The sequence below is a fragment of the Budorcas taxicolor genome, chromosome 2, assembly GCF_023091745.1.
Source record: "Budorcas taxicolor isolate Tak-1 chromosome 2, Takin1.1, whole genome shotgun sequence".
Lineage (NCBI taxonomy): Eukaryota > Metazoa > Chordata > Mammalia > Artiodactyla > Bovidae > Budorcas > Budorcas taxicolor.
The window spans coordinates 131064590-131080542 of NC_068911.1; the positions used below are offsets into that span (position 1 = coordinate 131064590).

At 36.3% G+C, this 15953-nt stretch overlaps 1 protein-coding gene across 1 annotated transcript in view; it reads left to right on the forward strand.

The window, feature by feature from the left end:
* Positions 1–15953, forward strand: part of PLCL1 (phospholipase C like 1 (inactive)) — a 368975-nt gene that overhangs the window by 281090 nt on the left and 71932 nt on the right. Inside the window, exons 2-3 of the mRNA XM_052655035.1 lie at positions 7166–9640; positions 12297–12500. Coding sequence (XP_052510995.1) covers positions 7166–9640; positions 12297–12500 — 2679 coding nt within the window. The remainder of the gene's footprint in view (positions 1–7165; positions 9641–12296; positions 12501–15953) is intronic.

Consider the following 15953-nt stretch of genomic DNA (forward strand, 5'->3'; position numbering starts at 1 on the left):
GGTTGTGTGATTTAAGACTTTTTCCCCATGGCATAAAGTTATAGTGTAGCTCCATGTGAAAGTTGTATTTGTTTTCTTGTAAAATGGCAATGATTTTTAAAACTATTTTACCTAAGACTTTTATAGATTTTGAACACTTTATTTAAAGCTTAGTTTTTTTCTTGTGCAGTTTGAAGTATCTCAATAAATGCCCTAGTGGTAAAGATATAATTTAACTATGCTTAATTACTAGTCAGTCAGTCAGTTCAATCGCTCAGTCATGTCCCACTCTTTGCAACCCCATGAATCACAGCACGCCAGGCCTCCCTGTCCATCACCATCTCCCAGAATTCACTCAAACTCACGTCCATTGAGTCAGTGATGCCATCCAGCCATCTCATCCTCTGTCATCCCCTTTTCCTCCTGCCCCCAGTCCCTCCCAGCATCAAAGTCTTTTCCAATTAGTACTTCCTTTTAAATACTGCCTCATCAGCTCTTGTGCTGCTTTATGGTCTTGGTTCTCAAACACCCTCAATGTTGTTTAAAGCTACTTTTTATGTATTTAAAAGCATTTGTTACATGTTTTGACTTATTACATTTGATGATTTTGTCATTATTCTACTTACAAATTTCATCAGTTATAAAAGCTATACATTAAAAGTATGATGGAAAGAGAGCATTTATTCAAGGTGCCATTAGTGTTGGGATTAATAAATTTTAAAGAACTAATCACTGGGATGGTGCTAGCACATAGTAGGTGCTCAGTTAATCTTTGCGAAAATGAGTACTGTATTTTCAACTAATTCATAGAATATGAATAATGAGCATCATATTTGTAGAAAAGCCCTAACTGGGTAGAAATCTTGCCGTCAGAAGAGCCTGAGATAATCACTTTTACTGAGAGTCATGTCATAATGAATTCTAATGAGTGAATGATGGCAGTGAGATATAGCACAACAGAAAGATTCCTCTGTTCAACAAAACAAATAAAAGGTACTAAGAGCCCACACTGAAATGGACTCTTTCTACATTTTATTCCATCTTTGCCTTTAGAAAATCAACATTTTTGCTTTCAGGTTAGGAGAGTCATTTAAGATGTGTCATTTAAAAAAATGTTTAGAGGATCACTGCCTTCCTATAACTCAGTGAATTTCTTAACGCCACCACGGCATATACACAGTGGAGTAGTTTTCTTAAAGAGGCTGACTTTAGTGCATTTTGTTAAAGGGATCACCTTTTACAAAGGAAATGTAATGTTATATACAGACATAAAACTTAATTTGGTGATAGATATGTGCATGCATAACTTCACATTGCCTTTAGTTAATTCTCTTGAATTATAAGATGGTGTAGAGAATGAACACTTTCTTAATGGATAATAAAATTCAGCTTCTTAGCAACGAGGCTTAGTGAGAACCACCAGGCTGAGCCTGTTCGCAGAGCTTGGGTCAGACTCCAACCACTTCTCAGCAGTGTGTCTCAGGACCTCTGCCCTCATTGTCCCACACAGTGACATTAGGTGGGTCGCATGGTGCTCATCATAAGGACGTGATGTCACTTGTTTGTGACTTTGCATTAAGTAGTTTGAGTTTACTGTGAGAAAATAGCTTTGGAAATGTTAATGTGAAAAGAATGATGTGATTCTACAGTTGCAATCTTCCTTTATTTGAAACTTGAAGGCAGCAGACATAGTGAGGACACCACCTTTGCCTCTCCTTGAGTTCTGCGTGAAGAGTTAGGCCTTGTGTAGGGCGCTGGGTTTTTTCTAGACTACCTAACTGCCAGGCATGGTTGTGGATTTGGGCATAGGCCCATTGGATGGGACACTCTAGATATAAGTATACATTACATACAATATAAATATCTAATGCATACGCTACACTTGGAATCCATTTCTTAAACTGTCACCAATATAAATCAATAAAACCAGTAATATGAGGGTAGCCTTCTCTTGACTTATCACTGTCAATCTCTGCCTGCTTTTTCATTCTCATCTGTGGCCACACTACCCCTCACTTATCGCACTATAGTTATCCTGATCCTCTTTCCCACTGATGGAACTTTTTATCTGCTCTTCTTTCCTGGAACTCTTTGCTTCCAACTATTTTCAGGTTGCAATTTGGTTGTCACCCCTGTCACCATCCTCACCCTTTTGAAGACAACATGAAACATTCTCTTATTAAAGTTACCAGTAAATATCTTAATGACTGAATCCAGTAAGCCACTTTAACATCTTATTTTCCAGACCTGCTCCTTCAAATCTGTTGCTTGCTTTTCTGTGAGACTCATGCTCCTGGTTCTTTTACCCCTTAGCCTGTTTTTATTTTATTTTTTGCTTTAAGCCTTCTCCTCTTCCCAGCCTCTTGAGCTAGGTGGCCTGTGGTCATCTGAAATCCACCATAACACAAAGTAAACTTGCTTCCTCTTCAACATAACCTCTCCTTGTATTTCCTATCTATTAGCAGTATTTCCACTCACCTTTCATTCAAGCCAGAAACCTAGGAGTCATCCTAGATTGAGTCAAGAACTTCTGATTTTACCTCCTGTTTCTTGATAGTTCTCACTTCCCTCCATTCCTTTCGCTAGTGATCCACCTCAGGACGTCGCATCTCTTTCCTTTAATGCTGTAGTACTCAGCTACTGTACCATCTTCAGTTTCATCTCTATCAAATCCTTCAAGTGCACATCTAAAGTGATCTATGCAAGATAAAAATGAGACTTTATCAGTTGCTCCAAAAAACTCTTAAATGTGCCGATCCTTATCATGAAGAATTGTTTGTTGAATGAATGAAGAATGGTACATTCTTGGGGCTCATTTGGGTCCTAGATTATATTGTCTACAATCTCTTGAAGGTTTCATGTATCAGCTAAACCTTTTCTGAATTTTGCTTGGAAGTTCATAAAGCTGGGATGAATATCATTAGTGTGGGATTATAGTTCATAGGTTATCTGTAAGGACAAGATAGGCTTCCTGTGATGAAAATAAGGCTTATGTGCCTATATTTTTCTTTGTCTTTTAGTTATAGTCTATTACATTTTTATTTGGAGACTTTCTTAGGAAAACTATTCAGAAATAAATGTTTTCCCCCCTCTTTTACCAAAAAAGAAAAGTGAATGTCACTTTAGTGTATCTGCATTTATGTAGCTGAATTTCTGTATTGTGAAACAAGATTCTAATCATAGTTTGACAACTGGTGTTTTGATTGCTATTCTTAAAGGTTTTGTAAATTTGTTTTATTTTAATGAAGAATCATCATTCTCTTAATAACAGCTTACCAAAAAAATAGAAAGAATACATTGCATTACAATTAGTTGCTTAAATATGCTTATCAGGTCAGAGGTAGGAAAACATGGGTATTTTCCTTTACTCTTAAATTTTTGTACAACGCTTCAATATGCTCCTTTTTGTGATAAAATAAACATAAGTTTACCATTTTAAAATGTACAGTTCTATGGCATTGTGTGCATTCACATTTTTGTACTGCTTTAGTATACTTTCAAAAATTTATTATATTAAAATGATTCATTATTGAGACCCAAAACTGTACTTACATTAAATAAGCAAAGTTCCCTATGGGGCTTATCAGTGTGTTCTGATGAAAAATGGTTTTGTTTGCTGAGTTTTGTTAAGGAACTTGCAGCATATCTGGCCTTATTGGATTCAGAGAGCAAATGTCAATGGGAATTTATGGAAACAGGTTTATTAATTTGATGTATTTAAACAGTTCCCCCCCCCCATTTCAGTGTAATAAAACACATTTAAAGAGCTATAAATAATTTATTCTTTTGTGTAATATATGTAATATATATATGTATTTATTTGCTCATTTGGAAGCTTGTAATAACTTTGCATTTTGTCCTTTGTGAGATGACAACCTAAGATCATATCTTTTCCACTAATTCTAAGTTTTAAGCCATTTTAGGTTAAGTTTTATAATTATGTAAAAGTTACAGGTCGAGGCAAGAAATAAGCATTATGAGGCAGATGGATTCTTTTGTAGGGTAGATATAAAACATTTATTTCTTGAAGACTTACCTTTCTAGGAGAGAAAATTTTGATATAAGAAGATATCTCCATAAAGAAGAGAGGCTTATATGAGAAAGCTTTTCTGGTAGCAGTAGTTTTGTTCTCATAAACAAATAGTGGCTGAAGTCAAGAGTGGTGCTTAGACTGTTGGGAAGAATGGTATAATACCATGTATAGGGTACAGGATCTATAGATGTACATTCAGAAAACACTGATTTCCCATTTAGGCTTTGTTAGAAACTATTATAGGTTTTATAACTCTGTTGACAATCATCTTATTTGGAACATGATATGCTTATATAAAAAAAATTTTAATGTGAAATCTCTCATTACTTAAAGGTCTAGTAAATTGGTAGTTTTGAAAACTGAGTCACAGTTTAACTTACCATCACAATTCACAGCTTCTCTCAGTATTTTACTTGGTAGATTAATCCCATCTCAGCAGTACCATTAGGTTCCTGCCTTGAAAGTGAGGGAAAATACAAACATCTGATTTTTCTGAGCAGGTGGGCTGTGATGAATTTAAATGTGTTCAAATGTGTTTTAATAGTGCATCTGCATATAAGCAGCTGAAAATTTATGGTTGTTTTTTAACATAAAAATGAAGAAATTGACCACTGTGGGGTAATTAAAAATAACAACTCTATAGAGAAATAGGAGTAAGTTTTTAAATGCCAGAGCACCAGGAGACAAAAACCTCTAATCTAAATTGACTAATTTATATCTTTGTCACTTAAAGATCAGATATATATTTGAGTTAATGAATCATCCTCCCAACATCCCATAACTAAAGCAAATTCTGTTTCCTTTTTCCAGGCAAAGTTTTAGTCGATTGAATAATAAGCCGTCATGCCTTTTTCTGAATCACAAAATAGGGAGAGTCTTACAGGAGACTCTTACAGGCAAACGTGCAGTTAAAAGAGATCCTAGAGGAGAGATTCTATCGTGTTTTAAAAGAATGCCAGTGAAGGGAACAGCCTAGACTGCTTTGGGTACACTGTTCAGTGTTTAAAATAGTAATATCATATGGCTGTTTTTAAACATTTTTTTATCATTGAAGATTTGTTTTAAATGCTCATAGGTCAGGAGTGAATCAACTTCTGGATAACCACCAATATCCTGGTTGGTGCCTAATGACAGTCCTACAGAGACCAGATATATGAGGAAATGTTCCTCTCCCTTGAAAAAGGTTAACCTTAACAAAAAATATCCATGAACATTTTCTCTTTTGAGTCTTACAATAATACTCTATCATGCTTAATGATCATTAGTTCCTACTTAAAAGCACAAATTAAGATTCAGAGTCACTAAGTCACTTACCCAAGGTCACTAGTGAGTGGAATAAAACCAACTTGAGACTAGTCATTTTTGCCCTAAGAACCGTGACTTTGGCTCTCTATACTTCACTGCCTCTTTGATATGCTTTATAAAATTGGCCACTATAAACATGCACTAAGGTACTTTGGGAAATTTGTTCCTGGGAGAATTGTCTGAATTGATAATGTGATTGGGAGCATTATTAATTTGAATCTTTGGTCGGAACAGAAGAATCTCAAAAATTAGTGAAGTCATTCATATTTCTGTTTGGTTCTAAGCAGTGTCTGTTAATAGCCTTATACTGAAATGTAGGTCTGAATCTCATAATGTTCATTTATTTTTATTTTCTTTCTGAAGTGTAGTTGATTTATAATGTTGCCTTAGTTTCTGGTGTACAGCAAATGATTCAGATATATATATATATATACACACACACACACACACACACATAATATATATTCTTTTTCATAGTGATTTATTATAGGAGTTTGAATATAGTTCCCTATGCTATACAGCAGGATCTTTTTGTTTATCTATTTTATATATAGTAGTTTGTATCTTCTAATCTCCAAATTCTAATTTATCCCTCCCCATCCCCTTAATCCTTTGGTAACCATAAGTTGGTTTTCTATGTCTCCGAGTCCGTTTCTGTTTTGTAAAGAAGTTCATTTGTATCGGGCTTCCCTTCTGGCTCAACTGGTAAAGTATCCGCCTACAATGCAGGAGACCTGGGTTCAATCCTTGGGTTGGGAAGATCCTCTGGAGAAGGGAATGGCTACCCACTCCAGTATTCTGGCCTGGAGAATTCCATGGATTATATAGTCCATGGGGTCGCAAAGAGTCAGACACGACTGAGCCACTTTCACTTCAGACTTCATTTGTACCATATTTCAGATTTCACATATAAGTGATGTCATATGGTATTTGCCTTTCTTTCTGACTTAACGTCACTTAGTATGATAATCTCTAGGTCTATGCATGTTGCTACAAATGGCATTATTTTATTAATACTGAGTAGTATTCCAGTGTATATGTTTATATATACCAGCTGTTTATACATTCCTCTGTCTATGGACACGTGGGTTACTACTCTATCTTGGCTGTTGTAAATAGTGCTACTCTGACCATTGGGGTGCATGTATCATTTTGAATTATAGTTTTCTTTGGATATATACCCAGGAGTGGGATTGCCAAATCATATGGCAACTCTATCATAATGTTCATTTAAATCATTTACTCTATTATAATGTTGTTGAAAGATTGCTCAAGTGAAGGTTATTGTTTACTGCTCATTCTGAATCTGACTTTCAAGATGCCTTTATTCTTCAAAATAGTTGGAGGAAAAAAAGTGATTTTTTTTTTTTCGTTAAGCTATATTGTAAGGACTTTTTGATGTAATGTATAGTAAGGTAAAAATTTTTTTATTTGAACTAATTTTAAGTATAAAAATTAAACTGTAACAAAGTATAAATGAAGACAACTTTTTAAAGAAATTTAGCTTCATTTGTTTCATATATCTATAGGGACTGAGCAAGGTTATTTAAGTACCAACAGGTAGAGGATCTTAGGAAATCTTCTTTAATGAACAAATAAGAGTGATTTGTAGTTAATTTCATTTCAAAGAACACACAGACATTGAAAAAATAGGTTTTTCCTGAACCTAATAATCTCAATTTTGGGGAAAATGTCTTCTTTCTGAAACAATACAAAAAGTAAAGTTTAGGCTAGCTTTTGTCCGAATAATCATAATATCTGAATGGAATCTGAGGAGTTCATAGAGTGTTACCGAATTTGTTTGTTTTGTAAAGTAAATTGATTCATTATTTTCAAATTGTTTTACAGGATCCTGCAAACCAAAAATGTGGTGGAAGAAAGAAAACCGTGTCTTTCAGCAGCATGCCGTCGGAAAAGAAAATCAGCAGCGCAAGCGACTGCATCAGTTTCATGCAGGCTGGCTGTGAACTGAAGAAAGTACGGCCGAATTCTCGCATTTACAACCGTTTCTTCACTCTGGACACAGACCTGCAGGCTCTTCGCTGGGAACCTTCCAAGAAGGACCTCGAGAAAGCTAAGCTTGATATTTCTGCCATAAAAGAGATCCGACTGGGGAAAAACACGGAAACATTTAGAAACAATGGTCTTGCTGACCAGATTTGTGAGGATTGTGCCTTTTCCATACTCCACGGGGAAAACTACGAGTCTCTGGACTTAGTGGCCAATTCAGCGGACGTAGCAAACATCTGGGTGTCAGGGTTGCGGTATCTGGTTTCTCGAAGTAAGCAACCCCTCGATTTTATGGAGGGCAACCAGAACACACCAAGGTTCATGTGGTTGAAGACAGTGTTTGAAGCAGCAGATATCGATGGGAATGGGATTATGTTGGAAGACACGTCTGTAGAGTTAATAAAACAACTCAACCCTACCCTGAAGGAGTCCAAGATTAGGCTAAAATTTAAAGAAATACAGAAGAGCAAAGAAAAACTGACAACTCGAGTGACGGAAGAGGAGTTTTGCGAAGCTTTTTGTGAACTTTGCACCAGGCCAGAAGTGTATTTCTTACTTGTGCAGATATCGAAAAACAAAGAATATTTGGATGCCAATGATCTCATGCTTTTTTTGGAAGCTGAGCAAGGAGTCACTCATATCACTGAGGACATGTGCTTAGACATTATTCGGAGATATGAACTTTCCGAAGAAGGACGTCAGAAAGGGTTTCTTGCAATTGATGGCTTTACTCAGTATTTGTTGTCACCAGAATGTAACATTTTTGATCCTGAACAAAATAAGGTTGCCCAAGACATGACCCAGCCTTTATCTCACTATTACATCAATGCCTCTCACAACACCTATCTCATTGAAGACCAGTTCAGGGGGCCAGCTGATATTAACGGGTATGTTAGAGCTTTGAAAATGGGCTGTCGCAGCATTGAACTTGATGTAAATGATGGCTCAGACAACGAACCGATTCTTTGTAATCGAAACAACATGACAACACACCTTTCCTTTCGAAGTGTCATAGAGGTGATAAATAAATTTGCCTTTGTGGCTTCTGAATACCCACTCATTCTTTGCTTGGGGAATCACTGCTCCCTCCCACAGCAGAAGGTCATGGTCCAACAGATGAAAAAGGTCTTTGGCAGTAAACTCTATACTGAAGCACCTTTGCTGTCAGAATCCTACCTCCCATCACCAGAAAAATTAAAAAGAATGATCATTGTGAAAGGAAAGAAATTGCCTTCTGATACAGATGTTTTAGAAGGAGAAGTTACAGATGAAGATGAAGAAGCCGAAATGTCTCGAAGGATGTCAGTAGATTACAATGGTGAGCAGAAACAGATCTTGCTGTGCAGGGAGCTCTCTGACTTGGTATCTATCTGTAAATCTGTTCAGTACAGGGATTTTGAATTATCTATGAAAAGCCAAAACTATTGGGAAATTTGTTCATTTAGTGAAACAGAGGCCAGCCGAATTGCAAATGAATACCCAGAGGATTTTGTAAATTATAATAAGAAGTTCTTATCACGAATCTATCCAAGCGCCATGAGAATTGATTCTAGTAACCTGAATCCACAGGACTTTTGGAATTGTGGCTGTCAGATTGTGGCAATGAATTTTCAGACGCCAGGTCCAATGATGGACCTCCACACTGGCTGGTTTCTTCAGAATGGAGGCTGTGGTTATGTTCTAAGGCCATCTATCATGCGAGATGAAGTTTCTTACTTCAGTGCAAACACAAAGGGCATTGTACCTGGGGTGTCTCCTCTAGTGCTTCATATTAAGATTATCAGTGGTCAGAACTTCCCAAAGCCCAAGGGAGCTTGTGCCAAAGGGGATGTCATAGATCCCTATGTGTGTATAGAGATACATGGAATTCCAGCGGACTGTTCGGAACAAAGAACTAAAACTGTACAACAAAACAGTGATAATCCTATTTTTGATGAGACATTTGAGTTTCAAGTGAACCTGCCTGAACTGGCCATGATCCGTTTTGTGGTTCTGGATGATGACTACATCGGGGATGAGTTTATAGGGCAATATACAATACCGTTTGAATGCTTGCAGCCTGGATATCGGCATGTTCCCCTCCGTTCCTTTGTGGGTGACATCATGGAGCATGTAACTCTTTTTGTCCATATAGCAATAACTAATAGAAGTGGAGGAGGAAAGCCACAGAAGCGCAGCCTTTCAGTGAGAATGGGGAAGAAAGTTCGGGAGTGTACCATGCTCAGGAATATTGGTCTTAAAAACATAGATGACATCTTTAAGATAGCAGTTCATCCCTTACGAGAAGCCATAGATATGAGAGAAAATATGCAGGTAGGAAACGTCCCATACTGTTCTTCCCTATCCCTGCTTCTTCTGATCTTTCTCTCACCAGTGAACGTTGAATGTTGAATGTTGTGTTTTTACTAATGATCTGATTCCTCAAAAAATTATCACAGAGGATGTATAAACCCGTGTACTGCTGAATTAAGTTCAGTATTGCCCGTGATAAGCCATATATTAAAAAAACTTTTCTTGGAGTATAGTTGATTTACAATGTTGTTTTAGGTTCAGATGTATAGCAAAGTGAATCAGTTATAAATATATGTATATCCATTCTTTTTTAGATCCTTTTCGTATATAGGCCATCAATGAGTGTCGAGTAGAGTTCCCTGTGCTATTCAGTAGGTCCTTATTAGTTATCTATCTTATATATAGTAGTATGTAGTCAATTCCAATCTTCCAATTTAGCTCTTCCCTCTTACTCCACCCTGTAACTATAAGTTTTTCCCTACATTTGTAACTTTGTAAAACAGATATGTTTTATGTTTCTAATTGTGAATGCTTTGTTAAACCTTTGTTAAATCAACTAATAGAGAATCAATGTAGCAAAATGTTTTATATATCCACTAAATGTCCTTAGTACACAGTAAATTGATATATGGGAATATGTATTTGAAACAATGAAAAAAAGGATATACAATAGTATATGTGCATGTAATATACAAAATTTTATATATACAGACATGCATACTAATTATAAGTATATATAAAAATATTTGTAGATAAGAACATAGAAGGGTATTTAAAGCCATATAAAACATGTAATGCCTGCTGGATTTTTTTTTAGTTGTTTCAGTGTACAATAATAATAAATTATCTTCCATGAAACAAGTAAAAAGCTAATAAAATTCATCACTTGAACTTGTTGAAAACTATTTAGTTGTCTCTTAGTGTTGTGCTTTAATTGAAAGGACATGGATTCTGGATTAAATTCTATCACTGTGTGATTTTTGAGCAAATTATTTTAGATATATGGTCATCAGTTTTCTCCTCATAAGATGATAAAAATAGTAATAATTATGTCATAGGATTATTATGAGAATTAAATGAGAGAGCATGTAAATTACCCAGTCTTAGCATGTAGGAATTAATTCAGTTTTCTTGCCTTCATTAATACTTATAATCAGAGATGGCTGAAAACTTTTTCTTTAATGCTATTTAGTATATTTATTCTAGGCTCATGTTACTGAGAAACAATCAAACAACAAATGCTTAATAAGTTCCTACAAGGTACAAGGAGGTCTTGTTTCGCAGAAGTGGCAGCAGTCTATGTATGAGAACAAAAAAGGAGAGGAATATTTTTCAATGCACTTTATTTGATCCTTTAGTTAACATTTTTATAGTAACCACCAAAAATCCCTACATTCAAAATAGAAAACAAGCTTGAAGAGGTTAAGTAATTTTCCCAATATTGCATTTAATAAATGGGAATGTTGAGCTTTAAATACAGAATTAGCCACCCCCCAAACCCAATAATCATTCATGATTCTCAGTCACCTAATGTGGAACAGCACACCATGACTTGGTGAAAACTTTATTTTTACGTTATTTCACAGAGAAATTCTGGTATGGGCTTAAAATCAATTTTCAATTGCTATAATGAAAAATACTATGTTACATACAAATACTTAGATTGTAAACGTATGATTGGCAGTGGGTTGCCTTAACCACTATTATAAAAATAGGTTCCAAATATTAGCGTTATCTATCTGGCTTTTTCTGACATAATTCTGCAACCGTTATAACCCCCTGTGTTAGATTAGTTATAAGTCATTTCTACACTTAACTTTATATATTTGAAGTAGATTTTATACAGTTCCATATAATTCTTGAAATATCTCCTTTGCATGTATTATATGTTTAAAATAAACATTAAGGAGATTTGGCTATGGATAAAGTTTTTTCTGTTAGCATAACTTATCTCATTTCAACATAAAGGATTAGTTAGAGCCTAATTAGTATAAAAATGAATGCCATCATTGTCACTGAATTCATGAGGCATGCTTGGTTAGGTATTGTTCATTGTTAATAGGCATAATTGCTATTTCAAATATTCTTTTAAATGCCTGTCACATGGACAAATGTAGCTTCACATAAAGTGTGTTTTATGCACGTCTGTCAGGTGCATTTCTGATGGAGTGACAAAGGGATACCATTGATGGTTATGTGAAAAAAGGGTGACGAGCAGTAGCAGCCTGCTATCTTGTGGGAAAAATCTCAAAGGAGATGCACTCCAATGTACAATCAGTGACCTGCTTTTGTGATCATCATGATATGGATTTAATAATATTTTCATGAACAGTCAGTGTTAACTTGTACGCATTGTCCAGAATATTTCAGATATTCCAGAATATTCCAAAGCCCTGCTTTGAAAAGTACTGTGTAACTTTAGGTCATAATCTCCTTTGCTTTGTGGCATATTTGTAGCACTTGTTAAAAGTTGGGAAAGACAAAATGTAATTGTGACTTAGCTCTGCGTGTTATCTCCATGTATATTATAGTATTTTGGGTTGGTTATAATCCAGTTTGCTTCAAATTACATACGTATTTAAGGGTATACTTCTAATGAATGTACTTTTGTGTACTGGAAGTGCTCAGGGTGATGTCCTATGGTCAGAAGTGTAATTCTATGTTTTCTCCCACACAGAATGCCATAGTGTCTGTTAAGGAATTGTGTGGACTTCCTCCAATTGCCAGTCTGAAGCAGTGCCTGTTGACCCTGTCTTCTCGGCTCATCACCAGTGACAATACTCCCTCCGTCTCTCTTGTGATGAAAGACAACTTTCCTTATCTAGAGCCTCTGGGGGCAATTCCAGATATGCAGAAAAAGATGCTAACTGCTTATGATCTGGTAGGAAATTGTTACTCTCTGTTTCTTGCCTGTGTGGGAGGAGATCATATTGCAGGGCCTCTTTTATGAAACTTCAGTAAGTAATACAGAGTGACTGCCTTCAAAACCTTGACTGGGGGTGTCAGGCAGAAGTGGCCCACTCAGCTCCACCTGAGCCCCAGTGGAGACCTCTGAGACAATGCTTTGAACCCAGAGCTCCACGGATTAAAACTGGAAAATCTCTGCTTTAGCGAAGAATAAATTTTGACTAAGACCTCAAAAGTATACACAATTCTCATTATCTAAATAACTTTAGCCTGCAATATAACCATTTAATCACATGCCTAGAGGAAGTAAAATTATCCCTCAGTACTGCCTTATGATGGTTGAGACAAAATAATTCTCGGAATTTATATTTCTAGGCTAATACTGTTATCTGATTTTTCTGAATATATAATGGAATTTAAATATCAAGTAAATTTAAGAATAATGATATTTTTGCAAATCCTAACTCCATAATAAAATTAAGACCAAATGAAGAATTGGAAAAGTTTGAGACATGTGCACCAGATGAAGTGTAAATAATCTTAAAATAAAAAGAGCATTTAAAAATGAATAAGAAAAAAAAATGAGAAAAAAAATCTTGTATCAGTCCAGGTTAGGTTCAGCTTCTCGAAACTAAAAATGCAAACCAATCATGCTTTAACAGTACAGCCTCTCACATAAAAATCGCACAGCCATTCATGGTGACACTTCTATAAAATTCTTAGGAATCTAGGCTCCCTCTAGTTTTCTGTTCCACCATCTCTAGATCATCCTCAGGGTCCAAAATGGCTGTTGAAGCTCCAGCCATAATATCTGCATTCCAACCATCAGGAATGATGAAGAGGAAAGAGGGCACTATTCTTTCCCTTTAAGGACATGAAAAAATGTACATCACATTTTATTTCATCAACCTGGAGTTGACGCATAGACATATACCTGCAAATGAGAATGGGAAATATCTTTATTTTGTGTATTTTAAAATTTTTTAAAAAATTATTTAATTATTTATGACTAAACCGGGTCTTCATTGCAGGGTGGGCTTTTCTCTAGGTGCAGCGTGCAGGGGGCTACTCTCTAGTTGCGCTGTGCAGGCTGCTCATTGTGGTGGCTTTTCTTGTTGCACAGCATGGGTTCTAGGGTGCATGGGCTTCAGTAGTTGCAGCACTTGGGCTCAGTAGTTGTGGCTCCCCGGCTCTAGAGCATAGGTTCAATAGGTGTGGTGCTTGGGCTCAGTTGCTTTGCAGCATGTGGATCTTCTTGAGGCAGGGATTGAACCCAATGTCTCCTGAATTGGCAGGGGATTTTTTTTTTTACCAGTGAGCCACCAGGAAAGCCCAGAAATATCTTTATTTTAAAGGGCTATGTGCTCAACTAAAAATCATTTCTTCTGTTACTAAAAAAATAGAGAATGGATGTTAGGGGACAACAAATAGTCTTTGCTTCAGAGGTGAACAGGCAATTTATGTATCTCCTCTCCCTCAAAAACAATGAAAATTTAAAAACATGCTGTGCTGTGTGCTAAGTTGCGTCCGACTCTGCGACCTTATGGGCTGTAGCCCACCAGGCTCCTCTGTCTATGGGAATTCTCCAGGCAAGAATATTGGAGTGAGTTGCCATGCCCTCCTCCAGGGGATCTCCGCTACCAGGGAACAAAATGAAGCTCTTATGTCTCCTGCCTTGGCAGGCAGGTTCATTACCACTAGTGCCACCTGGGAAGCCCCCAAAACATGTTTAACCTTAAAATAAGTTTTAAATTTAAAATATTTAAAAAAAGTGATGATATACTTCCCCTCTCCTTCAAATTGGCAACTTTTTTCTTTTTAAAATAGTATCTCTTAAGTACATGAATATTATCATCCATCTACCTCTAGTGGGAAAATAAATTGGTAAATTGCGGGGGGGGGGGGTTGATTTGGCAATATAATTTAAAATGATTATCCTATTTGATCCATGTATTTCATATCCAAGGATTTACTCTAAGCCAATAGATGTGTACGTAAACATCTGTGGTTAACAATGTCAACATAGAGGGATAAGTGGGGCTTCCCTTGTGGCTCAGCTGATAAAGAATCTGCGTGCACTGAAGGAGACCTGGGTTCAATCCTTGGGTTGGGAAGATCCCCTGGAGAAGGAAAAGGCTACCCACTCCAGTATTCTGGCCTGGAGAATTCCATGGACCATATAGTCCATGGGGTTGCAAAGAGTCGGACATGATTGAATGACTTTCACTTCACTTCAGAGGGATAAGTTAAATAAAATAGAGTAAGCCATATTATGGACTTCCTTAAAACCATTAAAATTGTGTTAGAAGAATATTTGATGATGTGAAGAACTCCTCATAGTATGTTTTGTGAGGGAGTCTGGTTGCAAAAAAAAAATACACTATAGCATTTAAATTGTATTTGTATGTATATGCATCTAAAATGTTAGCAGGGTATTAATAGTGATTATTTTTAAATAAGGAGAGTGAGTTTTATTTTCTTGCACATGCTTTTCTGTGTTTTTTTTCTGTATTTACCAAACTCTGAACAATGAACCTGACTAATTTTCATAATTGAATAAAAATAGGAAGAAAATGATACTATTTTATCATTCAAAAACAACTAGAAGAGAGATATTGGGAATAAATACCCTACACTTGAAAAAGAAAAGCCCACAGAGTATATTCTGCTTATGAATGATCATACCTCTTACAAACTGTTCTTCATGGTTGCTGGGGAAGAAGTTTACCTGTTACCTAAATCTCGTTTTTCATGAAATAAATTTTTTTTTTATCATAATAGTAGGGACTGAAAGCTATTCAGTGAATAGATATAGTTGCCATCTAAGGGGTGACATTAGGGTACCTATTGCCATAGAGACAGACAGTGGAAGCACTTATTGCTCCAATTCCCTTTGTAAGCTAAGAAAGAAAAATCAGTCACTGAGAGGGGAGCCTGGTTCCCTGGAGCTGGGCCTGTAATAAGCAGTAAAGCACCTGGACTGCGGTTAGCCAGTTTTCATTTCGTATCCCCAAGTGTCCCATGGTATTGGAACCACACCTGCTGGCCAAATCTCATTCATATTTTTAAAATGTAATTTCTAAGTGCAGGTACACGATGGTTTTCCAAAGTTTAAAATAAAAGACTATAGTGGAAAGCAGAAATACTTCTTTTTAATTTAATTTTATTTTTTGGCTGTGCTATGCAGCTTGTGGGATCTTAGTTCCCTAACTGAGGATTGAACCCCAGCCCTGGGCAGTGAAAGTGTCGTGTCCTAATCACTGGAACCACCAGAGAATTCCCATGGAAAGCAGAACTACTTCTAATGATGTATTCATTTATAGTTCTCTTTGGAAAGATTTTTCGTTTTGGTAGGGAGTTGAGAGTAAATATCCCTATAGCTAGCATAGGCTGTCCATAACATGTAAGTGTTAGTCGCTCAATTGTA